This window comes from Rhinolophus sinicus, linkage group LG02 (genome assembly GCF_036562045.2).
Source record: "Rhinolophus sinicus isolate RSC01 linkage group LG02, ASM3656204v1, whole genome shotgun sequence".
Classification (NCBI taxonomy): Eukaryota; Metazoa; Chordata; class Mammalia; order Chiroptera; family Rhinolophidae; genus Rhinolophus; species Rhinolophus sinicus.
The window spans coordinates 196864229-196876293 of record NC_133752.1 but is presented as its reverse complement, the minus strand read 5'-3'; the positions used below and the strand labels follow the sequence as shown (position 1 = coordinate 196876293).

General features: G+C 58.4%; 1 protein-coding gene across 3 annotated transcripts in view; it reads left to right on the top strand.

The window, feature by feature from the left end:
• PHF21B (PHD finger protein 21B) overlaps window positions 1–12065 on the top strand; it is an 84182-nt gene that overhangs the window by 46217 nt on the left and 25900 nt on the right. For all 3 annotated transcript variants that reach the window (XM_074326536.1, XM_074326537.1, XM_074326535.1), the window contains one exon: window positions 11958–12050. In XM_074326536.1, coding sequence (XP_074182637.1) covers window positions 11958–12050 — 93 coding nt within the window. The remainder of the gene's footprint in view (window positions 1–11957; window positions 12051–12065) is intronic.

The window sequence follows — 12065 nt, the reverse complement described above, 5'->3', positions numbered from 1 at the left end:
GCTCTGTCACTAAGCCCCATGGCCAGATTTGAGAAGATCCAAGCCCTGGGTTGTCTGCCTCTTTACTGAGTCCAGCTGGGAAAAGGAAACTGACCCCTCGGACGGCACCTGTACAAGTACAGGTCCTGAGCCTGGCCTCTGAAGCCCTCCTGGCCCCTAACTCGCTGTCCCACTGTCGGCTACTCCCTGGTCCCCCAAGACGACACTCAGTGCCAGGCCTTTGCCCATGCTGTGCCCTTTTCTTTCATGGTCTGGCTCACTGTCACCTCTGGAAAGGTGACATACTCCCTCTGCCCCCCACACAGAGGGCAGACGGGTCTGTACTGCACTGAACTGAGCTCCTGGAGGACAGGGCTGCTCCTAGTTCATCTCCGCGTCCCCTGTGCCTGGCACACAAGTGAGCAGTGCAGTTCTTTGAACGAGAGAAGGCACTCTGAGAGTCAGGTGGAGGCTTGGAGTGGTCGTGGTCGTGGCTTTCGTCCCCGCCTCCCACCCCCTGTTGTCATGGGTAATGGAGTTGGCTGCATGTCACCATTTTACATACTGTGTCCCTCTACCACAAGGTCAAAGAAATGAGGTGTTCTCAGCTTCAGTGGGGAGCTGTGATTTTCTGGTCTTTCCACCCCTATTATAAGCAATTGAAATGAAACCAGAGCTGAAGGAGAGGGGTGGGGGCTGAACTCCCCCCCGGGGTGCAGGAGCAAGACGCTGAGTCACAAAGGTCAGGCTGGCCGGACCCACTCCTGAGCAAAGCAGCTCCACAGCAGCTGAGGTCACCGCTGAGCCCTGCTGGCACGTGCCCAGTGCTGTGCCACTCACAGGGAGGCCAGGACACAGGGAGGGAGCCTGGCTGTCCTCAAGCTCCCCTGAGGGTCTCTGGAATTTCCTTCCTGTGCATCACGGGCTCAAAGCTGAGGGACCCTGGGCAAGTCACTCAGCCCCTGCGGCCCTCTGTTGCCTCACGTGTGGAAGGGAACAATAATTGTGAGCACACGGGGTTCCTGGAGGATTAAATCAAATCAGGACTGTGTGATACACGGCAGGGGCTCAGTAATTTGTAATTGTCACCATTCAATAATCTCTCTATTCATCCAACAGATATTTGTTGAGCCTTTAAACATTAGAACAGGCTGAAATGTTTAGAAATTGATATGTTATTGCAAATAAAATTAAATTCCATGAATACCAATAAGTTGGCTGCCCCTTGCCCCTTGCAGTTGGAGGTTGTGGCCTCCACCACAGTCCACGCTTTGTCTTGTCCACCTGGAAGGGTGAGGACACTGGGGTGCCTGCCCCACACCCAGCCTGGATGGAGCGAATGCGCCAGAGAGGTTGGTCCCAGTGGTGGGGAGAGGCCCAGAACCCTCAGGGCCGGGGTGTGTTGCTGCTGCCACTGCCCAGCCCGCCAGTCCCCTCAGCAGGGTGGTAGGGAAGCGTGGGCAGTCCCACTGTGCCCATCACGTGGCCCTGGCCAAGGGTGGGGATCATGGCCGAGGGCGACCCCACTTTGGCCCCCGGGGCCTGAGTGAGGACCAATGGGGTGGGGTCCCTCTGGGCTTCCCACCTTGGTCCACACACTGTATCCCTGTCTGCAGGGACGAGCCCACGCCAGGGGGTGTGAGGGGCCTGTGCTTCTGCTCAGCTTGAACAGGAGGCCCCCCCATGGGAGAGCCGGGGTCCCACCTCCCCGCCCATCCACACTGTCCTCAGGCAGCCCCACTGACCCGGGTGGCCTCTCAGCTGCCTTGCACCCCACAGAGCTTCTGCCTGCGTCTCCCTCCGGTTGTCCCTCATAACTTGAGACCCCAAAATCTGAAATTAAAATGTCCCTCCATCCTTTTGGGCCCCGCTGCTCAGTGTGGCCTCATGATTCCGACTTATGGACACGAGGATGCAGGCGGACACACCTCTGAAGTGCTCGCAGCAGGGAGGAGGCAGAAGATTTGACACGTGGCTGCTGGTCCTTAGAGCTGTGCCGGGTGTGCTGGGTGCAGGCTCGCCAAGGAGTTGAAGGGCTGGGCTGCGTGTTGGGAGTGTGGCCAGAGGCTTGCAGCGGGCCTGCTGGAGGCTGGCTGTGGGAGGGGGTCCTCTTGCCAAGAAGGGGTGTGAATAATTTCTTAGTGATCTAAACGCACGGCGCTGGCCAAGGCTGGCGGTGTTTTAAGGACCTCTGCATCTTCCCTTGACTGTTCGCTTTTACAGATGGGGAAATTGAGGCTCAGAGTGACAGTGGCTTGCCTGCAGCCCCCACCCCTCAGCCCCTGCTTGTGCCTTTCTTGAAGATGGTGACTTGTCTTTTCATGTCTTTGTCTCCATCACCCAATTCTGGGCTCGCTCTAGGTTTGTTAATGACTTGTGTCACTCTCCTTCTTAAAACCCCCCGGAGCCCCACAGGGCTCCATGCCTTCTCACTCATGTCACCTGTGTCCCCCCAACCCCCAAACCCCCGTCACCTCCTCCCTGGACTCCCGGCCTCCATTTGTGCAGCTTCTGGTCCGTCTCACATATCCCAGCTGTCCCTTCACTGCCCTGCTCACACCTCCCCCCAGGTTCCCTGTCACCTTCACCATCACATCCTCTCTCCCTGGGGTGGCCTCTGGAATACTTGGACCCTGTCCCCACTGTCCTCCCGGCCTCGGCCACATCTCAGCCTCGGCCCCTGGGGCCCTGTCTTCTCCTGGGCATCCCTTGCTGTCGTAATCTATGGAAATCCTGCCCTAGAGTCTCCTGTCACCTCCCCGTGGGGCCCCACTGAGTTCTGCACCCCAGTCCTGTCAGAGCTGTGCTCAGGTTTTCTCCTGGGAGGTCCTAGGAGGAGACAGGATGCTGCAGGTGACTGACGGGAGCCCACTCTGCGAGGTGGCTCCCTGCAGGCGTCACGTGTCCCAGGTCCCGGGTCTCCTCCTGGAGGTGGCACCTGGTGGACACAACGGGGAGTATCCACTCCAGTCCAAGGGCAGCAGGTTAGCCGGGTAGTTGTGTCGCTGCCGAAAGGGCTGGGGGTGGGCAGGGGTATCAGCGTTGCCCCCTCCCCCGTGGGTGTGGGCTGCACACCGCAGGCACCCCTCCCACTGCCCCCCTTTTCGTTTCTCTCCATGAGGCTGGAGCTGAGGCTCTTGCCTTTCTCTTAATATATAATTTTTTTCTTTGAGGTATAATTTACATACATTGAAATTCACGGATCTTAATTGTACTGTTTGATGCATTTTGACAGTTGTATATGCCAAAGTGACTTACACCCCAGCCGAGATACAGAACCTTTCCCTCCCCTGGTGGCCGTGGGCCCCTCCCCGGGCAGCCCCTCCCTGGGCAGCCCCTCCCCGGGCTGCCCCTCCCCGGGCTGCCCCTCCCCGTTCCCTCACCTCAGGGGAGGTCTGCCCTCTCCTGACTTCCTGTCCTTCCTGTCCATGGACCTGTTCAGTCATTGGCCTTGCTGTGTGCCCTGTGCCTCCGTTCATTCACATCGGGCTTTTGAGGACCCTCCCTGCTGCTGGCTCACGCCTGTGCCCAGCGGAGGGGTGCCCCTGGCATGGACGCACCTCAGCACGATTGTCTCCAGTTGATGGACATTTGGGGTGTTTCCACTTTCTGGCAATGCTGGTTATGCTGCTCTGAACATTGGTGCGCACGTCGTTTTGAAGACGAGTTTTCGTTTCTCTTGTGTCAATACCTGGGAGTGAAATCGCGGGGGGCTAGGGCTCAGGTGTCTGTTCCTGAGAAACTACCAAACTCTTCTCCAAAGTGTCGCACATCCCCCACCCATCCCCTCCGGCAGTTTGTGGTGAGAGCCATGCTGCTCCTGGGTCCCGGCAGAGTCCGGCCCCCTCACAGCCTCTGCACCTGAGCTCACTGGGTGTCCCCTCTCTGCTCAGCTGTCATGGCTCCTTCCTCCCTGGAACTTGGTCCTTCTGGGTTTTCTCGTAGCCACCACTTTTCTCCAGTCCATAGAAAGTCTGATTTTTATTCTGTCTGGGTGTATCTAGAGCACCGCTCCCTCCAATGGAAGTTGAATGTAATTTTAAATCTTCTAGTAGCCTAGTAGCCCAGGATATCCACAATGTTATCCTTTCAACAGGAAGCTAATTTTTTAAACCATGAATGGGGTAGTTCACCTTTTTTTCATACGGAGTCTCTGAAATCCCACATGCATCCTGCACTTACAGCGAATCTCAGGCCATGGTACAAGCCCTCGCCAGCAGTAGGTGGCTGTTGGAACGAGAACTCAGAGGTGGCTTTGGGGCCGCGGAAAACAGAGTTCGGATTCAGACTCTGCCTCTGACAAGCCACTCCACCTGGCTGAGGCCTGGTTCCCTCATCTGTGGCATGTGTGTGCCGAGGGGGGTGTGGTACGCAGTGAGAACACGAGCGTCACAGGCCAGGGAGAGCGGGTGGCCCTGGCGGTGGCTGGGGACCAAGTGCTTGAGTCTCCCACCATGTGACCTTGTGCCTGTGGCCACATGACAACCCGCCCTCCCCCCACTTCCCCCAAGAGGACGGACCATCCTGAGGACATGGGGAGGCGTCGGTGGGTTCTGAGTGGGAGTCAGCGTACGTCCGCACAGCACCTGCTGCAGCCAGCCTAGCTCATGTCTTCTCACCTGTGCTCAGGTGGTTCTCAGCGAGGCCGGGACACTTCCCTGAGCTGCACGAGCAGAGCCCACTCAGCATAAAGTGGGTCTGGCATCCTGTTGGAGAAAGTGAGGCTGAGACAGGGGCTTTCTCTCCTGCAAAACGAGCTTGCTCGCACAGTGCCGGCTTTGAGAGTCAGCTGTGGGTGCCACCAGAGCACCTGACATGCGGTGTCCTCGTGGCCAGACTGTCACCACTCTTGTGGCCCCCGCCATGCTCCCTGCCTTCACCTTGGGTCATCTCAGTGTCAGGTTCAGATCTCTTCCAGTGACCTGCCTAACCATCTCCCCTGGGCACTGGTGGCCCCCTCGAAGAAGTCAGGAAACTGAGGAGATGAGGACGCTGGTCCAGAGTGACCGATGTGAAGGCAGCATGAAGATTGTTTCCATTTCGCCTGAGGGGCACCTGGCTCTGGGGCCCCTCCCCTCCTGAGCTTGGTGTGGTACCTGCCACACGTGGCACGTGCAGAGAAGAGTGACATCTGTGATCCCCCAGCTGTCATCTCCCAGTCCCCAAAGTGCTGCCACCAAGTGTCACGGTCCCCTCTGCCCTTCAGGGGGCAGGCTGGTGCAGGGACGCGCCTCTGAGAGGGAGGGAGGTTTATTAAATGCCTCCTGTGTGCCGGGCACTGTGGTGGCTGGGACACGGTACCCTGTTCTGTCCCAGCCCCCTGCAAGTCTGAGATGGCTGTGCTAACCCCGCAGGGAACAGGAGCCCCTCTCCGTGTGTCCTCCCTGCCTCCCCGAGCCCCAGTCTCATACTACAGGACGAGGTTGGGGGGGTGGGGGGGGGTCGTGGGAGGACTGTCCACTAAAGCTGGAGGGCCAGGTCACTTCCCCTCCCTCATTTTCCTGACCTGCATGTTGGGGTCCTGAACTCATCTCGCAGAACTGTGGAAATCCCATGGACACACAGGCGCTCTGCCAACATCAAACCCCCTCCCCCTTCCTTGTCAGCGGGACCCTCCCGTCCACCTCCGTCCCCACTGGCTGAGCGCTGTCACGGGTTCACTGCCCAGCCCAGCACAGACTGGATGGGGACCTTGCCTTGCTTCCATCTGTCCACACGGCCTGGCATGGAGTGGTCGCTCAGTCAACAGCTGGGGAGTTTTAATTGGTGCCAACGGGTTCAGAAAATAGTGGGGATCTAGTCCTGTTCTCCTGACGGCTGCTGGCTCAGGGAATCAAACCAGGAGCCCAGGGCTGCACCCTTGCTTGGGATGCAGGCCTCCTCTGAGGGCACTCAGGAGCCCCCAAATTGCTGGGATGTTCTCCATCTTGGTCTGGGTGGAGACATTTGTCACAATCCATTGAGCTGTACACTCAGCCCTGCGCCATTCACTGTAAGCAAATTGCATCTCAGTTTTACACTGGGGGTCCCCTTTGGAGAGCCAGGACTCTGGGGAGAAGGGCTGCCCTCCCCGTCACTGCCTCTCCCGAGTGAGGAGTGCGTCATGGACTGTTAGCGGGCTTCCCTGGGCGCCGTGCTCATGTGTGCCCCTAAATTAGATTCCGGGCCATCAGAGGAGGCAGGATGACGAGGCAAGGCCAGTGGGAGTGCGTGTCAGCCGCTCACACGTGGAAATTAGATTTCCTAAATGACTGTTTATTTTGCCGAGGTCCAGAGGTCTGTGGGGGCAGAGGCCGTTAGAACCACTCGCATCGACTGCATTTCGTAATCACTGCTTTGCTGTGAAGCTGCGTGCCTGGGGTAGTGGCCTTGGGATCCCAGGGCCCAGGTCGTGGCTCCGGGGCCCCCTGCCGAGGAGCAGACACAAACGCTCCCCAATCTCGGATAGCAGGGAGCATGAAGTGAGGGGGCAGGCAATCTGTGGGGACCAGGGGACAGGGAAGGGCATGAACCAACCATTCCATGTTTTCCCCTTGCCCCAGGCCCCAGGGAGGCAGCCCCCCTCCTCTCCCGGCAGCCCTGGGGACAAGCCAACACCCTTCCAGTACCAGCTGCATGTTCCAGGGGACAGATCAGAGGGATGGAAACACGCCCCAGGGTCTTCCCAGTGGCCTGTGAGGTTCCAGCCCAGCCCCTGGGTCGCTTCACCCATCCTTCTCCAAGGCTAGAGGCTGCGTCGTCACCGTCACCGTGCCTGGCCTCCTCCCAAAGGGCCTGGGTTTGAAGAGACGACCCTTCAGTGGGGGCGGGGCAGCCTGCTCTCTTGCCTCACCAGGGGCTACCACCCAGAACACCCGCATGACTTTGGACATGCCTTGCAGGCAGGGCCAGCAGCAAGGCGGGTGGGACCTCCGCTCGGAAACTGGAGCCCTCCCCCCGCCAGTAGCCTGGATGGGGGAATTCCACAGGGGGTCCTGACTGGCCCCCAAACTCCCCCGTGGCCAGTTCTCTTTCAGACATACAGTATTTGTTTCTCAGTTGAGTTGATGTGACGTGGCCATTTTAGCTGGTCTCATGGACAGTTCCAGCACAGAACTCAGAGGCTGCCATCTGTGGGGAAGTTTGCAGCACGCCCCCCACCCCTACCCCACACCTGTGGTTGCCAGACATTTGTGGCGTTTTTTGCACACCCTCATTGTCACGGACCCCAATCCTTAGTGCACGATGCCATTTAGAGTGTGTGTTTCCTACTAAATAGCATAAAATTACACCCTTTCAAGTTAATTAAACCACTTTGCCACACTGGGGCCTGCTGAAAGAGTGTTTGAAATGTCAGCGCAGAGTAGCCACTGTGTCTTCGGGGGCTTTCCGATTAAGAATGGCCTCCCCCACAAAGACCTCTGCATTGGTTAAGTGACCCTGGGCAGACCGCCTCGGCTCGCCCGCTTGGTCAGGGTCACCAGGACCCAGCTGGGCTGGAGCCACCTGTGCCCAGCAGCCGGGCAGCAACCACCTCCTACCGTTTTCCCCTCAGTGCACTAGTAAACGGGTTTGCTTTGAGCTGGGGTGTGTGCAGCCTCCCCGGGTCCAGAGCTTCAGAGAATGATTCCCCCCTTGTGGGGCTTGAAGAAGCCGATTTTGGAAGAGGACTCTTGTTTTAAAGACCCAGCATTCAGGTCTCCTGCGAGACTCTGGGTGTGTTCCCTTCTCCCAGGAGCTGCCATGACTGGGGACCGTCCCCAAGACCCTGGGAGAGAGCAGGATGCCCATGGCAGGGCCTGGTGTGGGTGCCATGAGCAAAACCCACAGCCCATCTTGGGAGGGGGGATCTAAACAGACCTCTGCACCACCGGGGGCCAGTCAGACGTCATGTTCCTGCGGGGAGATGGCCGGCCCGCAGTCCGTCCTGTCGGAAGAGGTGAGAACCCACCCCCGGGCCCCCTGTCCGATTGTCACCACATTCAGTCCTTGGTGTGCATTTGGGAATAGAGAAGCCAGCCATTGGGCTGACTCACAGGGCCTCTGTGCCAGGCACCCCCTCCCCACACACAGCCCGTCCTTGGAACAGGGAGGGTGGTCCCTGCTCCCACTGCCTTAGAGGTCAGGACGGGGATGTTTGGCATGAGGCATCCTAGCCGAGGATGTGCTCTGGGTATGTGCCATCCATGCCACAGCTGTAGACACAGACGTGGACGGGGAGGAGCGGGGACTTCCAGGGGACGGGACAGTCAAGGCAGGTGAGCGTTTCCCGGGGGTTTCCTGTGCCCCCCAAAGCGCCCTGATGGTCCTTGTGGACGCGCATGGGCTTAGTGGGAGCAGACGCGGGGCGCCGAGCTGGGCGTCAGGGCCGGGCCTGCAGGAGCATCCCCGCAGCACGCGGACCTCTGTCGTTCCCACAGCGGCAAAGGCGGCAGGCGGGTTTCATCTGTGAAGAATAAACTGGCTTCACACGACAGTCAAAGTGGTGCTTACGTTACATTAATATTTATGGGCCCTGAGTGAGGCTGGAGTGTGGTTGTCTCTGCCCCACATTGCAGTGATTCTATAAAGACACAGTTGCACAGCCGCCCGGCTCATGCAGGGCCGGGCGGGGGGGAGACCCAAGGCCGCCTGCCGCTGGGGCGTCCTGCGTCCTTCTTGGAGGCCTTGGGTTGCTGCCCCACTTTCCTCATCCAGCCAGGTTGGAGGCGGGAGCCTCGTGGGGTGCGGGAAGCAGGAGCCCCCACTCTGGTCAGCTCAGCAAACCCTTTCCCAGCCAGTGGAGGGGCTCCCTTCCCTGCTGTCCTTAGAGCTGAGCCCAGCACTAAGGACCCCACAGTGAGCGGTCCATGCCACAGCTGCCTTGACCAGACCCCCGTCCAGTGTCCCCCTCTGGACATCAACCTCCCAGACACGTTTAATCAAGGTCACAGGGAATGTGCGTGGACACGAGGCACTTAGGAACGGGGTCCCGTCCTCCCAGAGCCAGGCTCCAAGGTAGCGCCTGCCTTAGTGTGCATCGTGCAAAGGGGCCCAGCCCCCGCGGTCAAGTGAGGAGAGCGACTCACGTGCCCTGAAAAAATGCTCGCCTCCCGGTGGTGCAGCCTCATTCCACGGGACCACTGTTGCGTGATGGTGTCAGCCCCTTAAGAGTCGGTGACCCGGCCTCCTCTCCCCCTGCACAGCCCGCACCCCCTCCTCCTCCCCGAGCTCCAAGTCCTGAATCCTCTCCTCTGGCTCAGTCTCAGCCCAACCACAAGGATGTGTGTGGGCACCTGGGCAGGGAGTGATGCCAGATCTGCAGGGACATTTGGGGATTGAGGCATGGGAGCCCCAGGGATGTCTGGGCTTCCCAGGTGGTGGCCCCGGGCTCAGGGGTCTGGTGAGAGCCAGGCTCTGCCATGGGCTGCCCACTGGGCACCAGGCAGGACCTGCCACACCGGGCCTTGGTGTCCCTCGGCAGAGTGTTCCGTAAGTGTGACCACACCCAATGGCTTTGTTTAACAAAACTCAACTTCCACTGCCTTTCCCATGGGCTCCGCAGAGACTCAGCAAAGCCAGGCCGAGCTCCCGCCCTGGCAGGCGTGGCGCTAAACCTGCCTGTGGACGGTGCCTGAGATGTGGTAGAAGGTGTGACTGTTGCTGTCGCCCTTGGAGGGCTTTAGGGGCTGACCATCAGGGTCAGAATGGACTGGAACAAGGCAGAGTGAACCCTGGCTCAGAATGCTTCCTGGGGGTGTCCTGTCCTGGAGGCCAGCTGTCCTGAAGGCTGGGTTTCTGTCCGCATCAGGAGCACATTTACATGGGCAGGATGAGGCCACTTCAAAACCCCTCAGGTTTGTTTACACCCATGCCAAGAGAACCACTGGGAAAGTGGCTCTGGGAGTCTGGGTCACTCAGCACAGGAACTGCAACCAAGGCAGGAGGTCAGGGGTCAGGTTTACACGTGTGTGGGGTGGGCAGCGGTAGAGCTGGCCCTGGCCTGGCAGCCCGTGGGGCAGTGGGATACACGCCTACTGCGTGGAGTGGCTCTGGGTGACCTTGTTTGCAGGTAAGAAGGGGGAGCCCTCACCCCTGCCCCTCTCAACTTCCTAAGCGTCTGCTGAGCAGGGTCCCCAAGTTAGACCCTGGCCCTCCTTGTCTGATGGGGTCCATCAGACATTTCACTGGCCTCCTGCTCCGACCAGGATCTGGGCTGGACTCCAGGACACAGGGGCCTCAGACCGGGCCCTGCCGTCCAGGAGCCACCATCCAGCAAGAGAGCAGAGAGTGAAAGGCCAGTTCTGATCCATTGGGTCAGGGGCTGGGCTGGGAGCAGCCTTTTTGATGCTGGGCGTTACCCATCCTGCTCACCACCCCATTCCTGGGCCAAGACAAGAGCCAGCCGGCCACTCGGGCTGCTGTGAGATGTTTGCTGAATGAACGATGGAGTGAAGGGATCACAGGAGGGCATCTGTCCTCTGACGGGAAGAAGCCGGACACACGGTGACACCGGTTTCCTTTGCCACCTTTTCCCAGAGCACTTTGAGCACCTCAGCACCAGAGCACTTTGATTGTGGGGAGAGACAAGTCCGTACATTCCATCTTAGAGATGGGAAAGTGGGTGCTGCAGAGCAAATGGGGCTCCCCAGATCTGCCCCACAAGCAAGGGGCCACTCCAGGATTGGTACCTGGATGGGCCGAAGCTGAGATCCCGCCTCGTCCTGCCCCGAGAAGTGGGAACTCTGTCTGTTACAGATGAGGAGGCTGGCGCCACACACACAGGGTGTCAGCCAGAATCTGAGCCCGATCCGAGCCCCGCCTGTCCCCACCACAGGTACAGTCAGCCCCGACACCTGTCCCCTTGGCGCCTCCCACCTGCCTCGCTGTGTCTGAGGTCTCCAAGGCCACCCCAGGGATTCCACCGATGCAGGAAAAATTTGAAGTTATCTTTGACTTTTATGGCCTTTTTTCCCCCCGTAAAAATGCTTAGAGCTGTAAATGTAGTCATAAGGAGCGCATTTATCTTGACAAAAGTGCGGCCATAAACTATCCGGTGCTCGTGAAATAGCCTCTGAGACGTTTTCTGCTGCTCTCAATAAATTCCAACACGGAGCAGAGAGGTCAGCCCCTGCCAGATAAAGTGTCTTCTCAGCTTGTTAATTAGAGGTTTATAAGGACGCAGAAGAACACACTCTGGCGTGGGCCTTTGAGACAAGAGAAGCTAAAAGATGGAGATTGGAGGGTGTCCAGAAACCCATTTAGCACAGACAGAGAAGGGACAGTGGCTGGGAGGTGACCTCGGTGTTCCTGGAGGAGCCTCACCATTCGATCCTAAAGCAAGAGGCCAGGGGACCCCACGCAGCAGCCTCATTCGTAGCAAACTCCTCCCCAAATACTCTGGGCTGTGACCCGGGCAGTCACCCTGTCTTCCATGCTCCTCCTAAGATGCTCCTTAAAGAACGGTTGGGCATCCGTGTCCCGGGCAGCGGTAGAAATGCCGGTGTCGGGTTGGGTTGGAGTCAGGCAGTGTTGTACTTCAAAGAGTCAGCTGTTTGTTCTGCGGACGTCCCACAGGCCTGGCATGTTGTTTCTTGGGGACTGACTGTTGAGAACAAGGTCAAAGAAAAGCTCCTGTCTTTTTCCCCCATTGGCGGAAACGCCAGTACGTCTGCTGAATGAAAGACTCAGCAGCTATGGGAGTGATGTAGGAAGATACAGCAACATCGGGAAATCCTACATGCGTCCTGAAGTGAAAGTAGAAAAACGGGTGACAGAATTCTACGTATAGCTACATAAAAATTTCACTGTAAAAAAAGGAAGCTAATGTGCATTCTTTTTCTTTCTCTAGTTTCCCAAATTTCTTGCGTGAGTATGTGTTACTTTTGTGAGTAAGAGCTAAGAATTAAAAGGGCAGAGCAGTGTTAGCTGCCCCAGCTGCCTGCCCCTGCTCAGCCTTTGGTGGCTGACTGTGTCTCGGCCTGGGTCCTATCTCAGCACTGCCCTCCCCTGTCTTCCAGGCTTTGGGAACCATCACTGCAGTGCCTGTCACGGGTCCTCAGGTCAGCTCCTTGCAGAGGTTGGCCGGGCAAGGAGCGGCAGTGCTACCTCAGGTAAGCCACCCATGG